This window comes from Bemisia tabaci, chromosome 3 (assembly GCF_918797505.1).
Source record: "Bemisia tabaci chromosome 3, PGI_BMITA_v3".
Lineage (NCBI taxonomy): Eukaryota > Metazoa > Arthropoda > Insecta > Hemiptera > Aleyrodidae > Bemisia > Bemisia tabaci.
In genome coordinates, this window is record NC_092795.1 from 52764986 (window position 1) to 52773097 (window position 8112).

An 8112-nucleotide genomic window follows, 5' to 3' on the forward strand; every position below is an offset into this window, starting at 1 on the left:
CTTATCATTCCGATAAATTTCTCTCATTTAATAGACTGTACTAGGTACATGCACAATTCTGACTCATATGTAGATGAGTGGAGGAATTTCATCCGTCGAGATCATTTGGTCATGAGATTTAATGCTTTTACTAATATGGTGAATTCTAGAGAGATTTTTACAACCAACTATTTTTTATTTAATTTGGATTTATTAGTAAGTACTAATGCATTTAAGGTATATACTTTTATTACGTGGTTTGTATTAAGCTAATCTTGAACTTGCATTATATCAATGGCCAAACTGCAAAACCAAGGATCTCCATTGTGATGTTTCAAAGTTTCTGCTCTTATTTTTAAGAAAAAGAACAAGCCAACTTTATAGTTTGAAATTTTTACAGAATAGTCTACTAATAGAGGGAAAAGCAAGAAATTAAGCTGACTAGTTTAAAGAAAAAATAAATTATGTCGGGAGGTCCGCAACGTTGCAAATGAAGATACTTGGTTTCGCACTTTGGCCATCGAATACAGTGATTGAAAAAATCGAATTATTAGGATTTTTATACGGTAGGTATTTAAAAGTCACTTATGCGTAACTAAAGTCCTCACGTTTTATTCCATCCTTAACGAGACTTTAAGTGAGGACTAATGTGCAGGTACTTTCTCATATCGATAAGTCTCTGCTAGACTATAAGAATCTGTTTGTTTTGTTTTGTTTACAGAAAAACGTAGCGGCTTAGAACATACAACAATTTTAAAATTTTAGATCTTAAATGCCTTATAATTTTGGACAAACAGGAGTTCTCTTTTGAAAGTGCGGAACAAAATTTACCAACATTGTACAAAATCAGAAGATAATGTTTCATGGACTGTTTTGGCAACAAGTTAATTTCATATGTCTCTACGGGCTCCTTTTTGTTTCTACAACAACATGGTGGTCCAGAACGCTTATGACGGCGGCGTATCAATATTCAGTGGTTGCGCTCAAGAGTCATAAGTGGTAGACATTTGAGCTTTTTCAAAAAAGGCTCGCACTTTGTTATTTGTTCTCTTTAGTTTAATAATAATTGAATAGTCCAACTCTCCAAAGTCCTGAAATTTTACTTTGGAGCAACGATTTCATCCCGTTTCAATAGTTAACCCTCAGTTAACGCATCAAAATAAAAGCTAAGACAATGGTTAGTTTGACGGTTTTAAGTATTGTGTGCACCTTATGTCAATGGTCTATAATAGTTGTAGGAAATGTAAGCTTTTGGGCTAAACTCGCTTATCTTACCGGGTTTCACTTGACAACCCTTGAACTCTATGAGCGCGGATATTTCGGGTAAGGATCAGTGGCGTGGTGTGATTCGAAATTTCCCCTTTTAAAGCTATGGTAAACAATCGATTATTAGGGTGTTCGTTGCGAACACCCTGTTTATCGATCCTTTTCTGTAGGTTTAAATGGCATAACAATCGATATATTGCAATTCACGCCACGCCACTGGTAAGGATATACTGACGCGTGCACACATAGAGAGTATCGACGTTTCTGTTAGTTCTACATGTAATAAGTATACTGTAAACACTACTGTACAATAGAGCAATAAATAATTGAATTGAATCAATTATGAATCGAATGTTTTGAAAAATGAACCATTAGATGTGATGAAAAACAAGGCATTGGTTTTTTTCATCGGAAGAACGCACACCGATGAAAATATTTGTGTTCTTGTGTTACTTTTGGTTCATTTAGGAAGTAAAATACAGATCAACCCAAATTTTGTATTAATTATGGTACTGTTTGCGGTGAATTTACCGCGAAAAACAATGGAGAGCCTGGGAAACCCAGATTGGGTTATTTTATTCGCCGCGAGCGAAAGACGAAAGCCAATGCAGAGCCTTGATTTCGATACATCGACGTCAATGGATCGAAATCAAGGCTCTCCATTGGCGTTCGTCTTTCACTCGAGGCGATTAATCGCCGTGTGTATCTAGGCCTTAAACAGCGCATGGCGAATAGTGCGTATCGTACATATTTTTATCTCGATACTGAAGCGCAAATATTGAGATGTTTTCCGTTAAGTCGTTACTTTACTTCGTCATCGATTAAAAATAAATCACCACCCCAGTATCACGAAGGAAAAATTACGATGTGTTAAAGATTCGTCCAAATCCTGGCATCACTAACAGGTTGTTATCTACCGGTGAAGTACCAAGTCACTTAATGGCCATGATTGTAATCTACCGACAGGTGGCCGAGTTCTCATCATTCAGCTGCCCTTAATGGTTAATTTAGTCAACCCGCATCGAGAAACAGGGGTTGCTCGGTAAGCACAAACTCTTTCCGTTGAAAGAGAGATAGACTTATATTGTGTTTATTAACCAGTCCTTCGCAGCTGATCAGATGTTCCGCATATTGTGCCACAAAAAGTCATAATAAGACTGAAAAATTGACGTATCCATTCTTCCTTTTATGTTCGTTTCATGTGTTGGTTTATGGAGCAGAATAGTATTAATGATGTTATCATCGAGAGTCATTTCACGTCATTGAAAACTGATTCTGCACACTAAACGTGCGGTTTAAATGTATTATTACGTCAGCTATTCAAAGCATTGACTAACTCCGGGATTTTTTCTCATGCGTAGCCGCAATGTTAAAAAAACCGCAAAAAAAGGCCTTTTAAGGCCATTTATTATCATAAGATAGGCGTAAGGTTTCCGATCGGGATTCAGCGACCCAAAAAACATGAAATTAGCCAAAAAAATAGCTGTGTACACAAAAATTCCAGGTAGCCTCATTTTTAGCTACAAGTCGCCTGCGCCATTTCGAGAGCCTTTTTTTCAGTTAAAGTTCTAATGTTTTTCTCAATTTTGTTTCAAGTCTGAATATATCCCTAATCTAATTTTGGTAAGATGCACTAACTATGTTGAGATGATTCAAAATCATTATCATAAGTTATAATAGTTTATTGAATGTACAATGTTTTGTTTCTCAAGACCTGTGAAATCTCTAAGAAACGGCTTCTCGACGAAACTATTTGCAAAGAAAAAAAATTTAAAAGGACCTGTGGTGATAAATTTCTTAATTGCACGATGAGATAAAAGCACCGATGAGGAAGAAGAAATTTTTGGACCATTCGTTCATGGATAAAACATTTAATAATTTTATCAAATATTTTGGAATAAAATTTAAATGGTTCCTGCTACGAAAAAAAATTCGTGTGGCGTGGCATAAAGAAGACAAATTTGATGATTTCCACTTTATAAACCCGCCAGTAAAATAGCCAAAATTATGTACTGTCTACGTTGTCCTCACTCACTCCAATGTTAAAATTAATTACATTCGTAGATTTGGTGTGCGAAAAACTTTACTGATAAGATTTTTTCAATATAACTTTACGAACTAATAACCGCTCGTTACCTTATAATGACAATTTGCTTGTTTCAATGCAAATTCCAAAAAGGAAACCCGCATCTCTATTCATTAAAATCTATTTTGGTCGTGTCTGCGTTTCTTGTATACTGCAGCCAACAGCTTCCAAGTTGACGAATCGTGAAGTAGTAAATTATCTCAACTGTGCTAAGTAAGCTAGCACCGACAAACAGTGAAACCGCACCTCCCATAGAGACTGGAACAAAATAATGCACCGAATTTTATTAATGATACAATTGGTCACCCAAACAGCAAGCAATGTCTTTAATTGGATTACGATTTACAATAAAGCAATTATCTCTACATGACTCATCCACCAAATCACTTATCTGCATAAGGAAATTGATAAGGCTTATGTTGTTTCTAATATGAGCTCAAAATGATAGTTTCTTATTGCAAGATGTGATCAGATTGACCACTTGCTTCGAAGGAACCGCATCAAAGATAGCTAAATGTATTTCGTAGTCCTAAAAGGTGGAGAAGTTTATTTTTGCTGGCCCGGCTTGGTACTTTTGTACAGCTATGTTTAGACAAGGAAATAATACAGAATTGTATAATATCACTTTCATCCTTTTTACTACTAATTTTTCATAAAACTTACCAACTAAATCTATTTGACGCCTCACAACATTACGGCGGAACCTTTCACTTGGCAAATAAGCAAGTTTCAATTCCATAGAATACAGTGGCTCTGCTATCCTGCAATAATTTCAATGAATTACAGATTAAATGCAGGGCATTATTGGTCTTCATATTATGTCTGAAAAATTGAACGTGTTTAGCTGAAGGAAACCAAGTCACATCAGCTATTGTCAAATTTAATTGGGCAATTTCATTTTTTACATGAGAACGTTCGTACGGATTCCTTTGAAAATTTGAGATAATTTGCTTCGTACTAGGTAGAAGATTCACTAAAATTTGCAAAATAATCTGCACAACCGTTTTTATGTAAAACATTAAATTGTCCAATTAAATTTAGCAATAACTGATGTGGCTTGGTTCCTTTCTGCTTATCGCGGTCCAATTGCAGTCTTTAAACCACTTCCACTTTGAGATTCTCCTTAAGCAAGGTTAAGTCAACAAGGGAACCAAATTGTGAAAAATAAATTTTGTATGTATTTCGCGAAGAAAATTAACTGAACAGTAACAGGTGATATACGGACGTAGGATGCTCATGTCGTTTTGCATAATTGTACAACATGGAAATAATTAGGGTTACCGTTGGGTTTGCTCCTGTGAATTATGATGACCTATGATATGTAAACATTCAGTTTGTCAAATACGTATACTTAAGTAACCGTTTGAAAATCTAAATTTTGGAGGGAAAGCTGACAGGAATTCTTACGTGGTAATCTCCCCATCTATCCGCTGCAACTCGATGTCATCACAGTTGGGTTCACAGTAACAGTCGTTGCCACCTTGGAGGGAGCCTTGAGACTTTTTCAGTGATAATTGAAGATAATTATTATTTAAACATAACAGCCCGTCTAAGTCACATTGTTCACTTGATTCTAGAAAATAAAGAAAGTGCCAGGTAAATATTACAACAACCTTTAGTACAGTACGTAGTCTCTTTGCGTGACGATTCTCGTTATAATGATAACTTATCTCTATATAGAGAGGAGATTTGGCGGCCTCCTTAACTGCCTAAGTGAAATACCTACGTGTGAAATACAAGAGTGGCAACGGAGCAACTTCTCTTTTTCAGCCGCGAACACACGTACACTCCGAATGAACATTCTGGCCTACTGCGCATGCGCGGGCATCGCGAATGTACACTCATCATTATCGTGGAAAAGAATGTAGAGATTGACGAGAAGGAGAAGATACCCGCGACGATCTTTTACTCATTCTTGTAACTTATAGTTGTTCAAGAGAACAAAATTAGGAACATTCTCAATGCCCGCGCATGCGCAATAGGCCAGAATGTACATTCGGAGTGTGCGTGTGTTAGCGGCTTTTAGCGACCGGCCGTGTTGCCTTGGATCATGGGTTAAAGTGCAGGACATGTACATACCAGGAACGAATCCTATCGGACGCCGTACTGTTTTGAGCATCCGATCGCAGCGCAATCTCGCGTAAGATCCAAGTAAACTCAGAGAACCCCCCCCCCCCCCCTTCCCCCGGAACATCAACTCATCCATCACCCGCTGCAAAGATGAGGTTGAGCCGATAATTTATAAATAACCCTTAAAGCGGCTGAATTGAAAAATGATAACATTGTCTTACGTTTTCCAACCCCTATCGACAACCCCCTTCACGCGATAATGGCACTTAGTTGCAAGGCTCCTAAGCGAGGTGGCACACTAGTACCGCAACAACGGCTTTTTACATTGGCTTTCGCGGGAGTCCAGGGTCCGACAGAAATGGTCCCTATTCCTTCAGTCCCTGACTCCGTGAGTTAAACTTATCTCACGAAACAAAGTGTGGTTGGCGCGCACATTAGCGCCTACAAGGCTGTAGGAATACTTCACGCATTGCGCCAAGCACATTGCGGTCGGTGCTCGGCACGAGACACATATCAGCGCCTACAAGACTGTGAGAATACCTCACGCATTGCGCAATCACGACAGTGCGCGTTTTAATCGTTGAAAATTCGGAATTTCTAAGGGCCGGATCTATCGCGATACACACCATTTCCGACTAACCCATACCACGAGCCTGCAATCCGAACGGAGTTATGCGACGTCACTGTTCAGGACAATTATTTTTTAACTTCAGCTACATATAGGTATAGATATCCGAAAAAATTACCTTAGATTGATTAGCTTATAAGACACGATTTTCCATCTCAATATCGACTGAGAAAACATGAAAACTGTGTATCATAGGTAAGGTTATGTACTTGACTTTGGTATGAGGTGAGAGGTACAGTTGCAAAGTTCGAGTTGCTTGTTGCGGCGGCAATTAATAATGCAGGCGCTGAAGCTGTAGCGGTCGCTCACGGTCAACCTGTTTTCTTCAGCGAAGCGACACTTTCGTTGCTTGATGCTCACCGAAGCCACCTCATCATCGTTGACTGTTTCTTTTAGGATAATGCTGAAGTCCATGTGCGTCTGTGGATTTTGCAGAATAAACACATTTGATGCGTCGGCGTTGTAGAAGGGAATGTCTGCTCTGGTGTGTGTGTAGACCTTTGAATTAAATAAATTATTACATGTTAGATTTAATTATACAATTGATTTCCTCACGCCCTCTAAAATACTTTACGTAAGAAGGACCCACTTTGAAAAGCACCGCCAGGTTGTTCCGTATTATATCGATCCACAATTCAGAAAAATCTACCTAGAATTTTTCGCCGTGACCCGTAGGGGGGGGGGGGGGGGGGCTTCCTAAAAAGTTTTTTCTATTTCTTTGTATAAATAATTTTCCCGGGGAGTGTTGGCGGCGAGTTTTATATGAGCCGCGCTAAGCAGAAAGGAACTAAGCCACATCAGCTATTGCAAATGTAATCGGACAATTTAATATTTTACTTGCTGCATAGTGTAAAGGAAATTCCTTGAAAATGTCAAAGGAATCCGCACAAACCCTCTCTTATAAAACATGGAATTGCCCCGTTAAGTTTGGCAATAAATTACGTGGCTTGGTTCCTTTCTGCCAAGCGCGGTCCATGTTATGTGTGTGTTATGAGAAAGACAAAATCAATATCAGAATCGTGAACTTTTATACTTTGATAAAAGTGAAAAAATGCAGGTCACAAAAAACTGTATCGCACCTATAACTTTTGAATAAGTTGAGAGCTCGCAGCCGTGGGTACGATTTTTTGTTTGTTTTTTTCCCCTCTTCTTTTCTTCTCAGGAAGGATGCACGTGACCATCCATTGTTTTAGCGAGTCTTGTGGTATCAATTGGTTACAGACGGACAGTCAACATTTTCGGAGGGTGAAAAAAATGGTGTTTTACGACTTTTGAATGACCTTCTATGTATGGGACTCATTTAGGATTTTGATGGTGATAAAATTTTCTATGGACACAGTGTATCACTAAAGAGTTTATCATCAGAATCAAATTAACGAAGCAAAGTTTATCATAAGTCTCTCAAGCACAGCTTAATCAGTAATAACTGGATAACGTTCGAGCTGTACATTTGAGGCGAGGTATTATGCCCGTCTATCAGTGTTGCTCATTTGTACATTCAAAAACATATAACAAATTGATTAAAAAATTATTCTATGCTTAACTGTCTGTTGCTGAGAACCGATTGACGTCTCTCTTTTACAATTCTTTGAGTATGACATTCATTTTTTCCAAGAGTGCAGTGAATTTTACGTGCAGTTTTTGAGACCAATTTTTGCGTGTTCTTTTCTGGCGTCTTCGGTGAGTATTTACTAACTTAAAATTACCATTTATTTCGTCACCAAAGAGTGGGTTACGATCATTTCTATCGCTTCTGATGCATTTTTTCCACTTTTATTTGTTTATTTTTTAATGGTCCTTCATAGATGTTTTAACTATTTTTCGATAAATCGTATTATGTGGATAAACAGACATAAATTCTCCCATTTTATTAAGTTCTACCATAATCTGAGGTTATGACGCAGTTTTTTGGAAATAACATAAGGGTGGTTTCACGATAACTGGAATATTTTTGTCGCCGTAACAGACAACACATATTTCGGTCATATTTTTAAGAGTAATGATAAAATTTCGAATTTTTTTTTGCATTAATCTACACGGAGTGACGTGGTGTAACGTTATTTAACGATTTATCGCTTTTATT

General features: G+C 37.7%; 1 protein-coding gene across 3 annotated transcripts; it reads right to left on the bottom strand.

Annotated features, from left to right (window-relative positions):
- Positions 1–700: 700 nt before the first annotated feature.
- Positions 701–7709, bottom strand: LOC140224314 (sodium channel protein Nach-like). Of its 3 annotated transcripts, none has more exons than XM_072298770.1 (5): positions 7109–7709; positions 6239–6527; positions 4739–4904; positions 3995–4092; positions 701–3589 (listed from the first exon to the last, which is right to left on the bottom strand). In XM_072298770.1, exons 2-5 carry the CDS (start codon positions 6441–6443, stop codon positions 3438–3440), a joined length of 621 nt encoding a protein of 206 aa, XP_072154871.1. In that variant the 5' UTR covers positions 6444–6527; positions 7109–7709; the 3' UTR covers positions 701–3437. The 3 variants fall into 3 exon arrangements, with proteins under 3 accessions (XP_072154871.1, XP_072154870.1, XP_072154869.1); XM_072298769.1 differs by having other exon boundaries at positions 7063–7709; XM_072298768.1 differs by having other exon boundaries at positions 6239–7709.
- Positions 7710–8112: the final 403 nt, after the last annotated feature.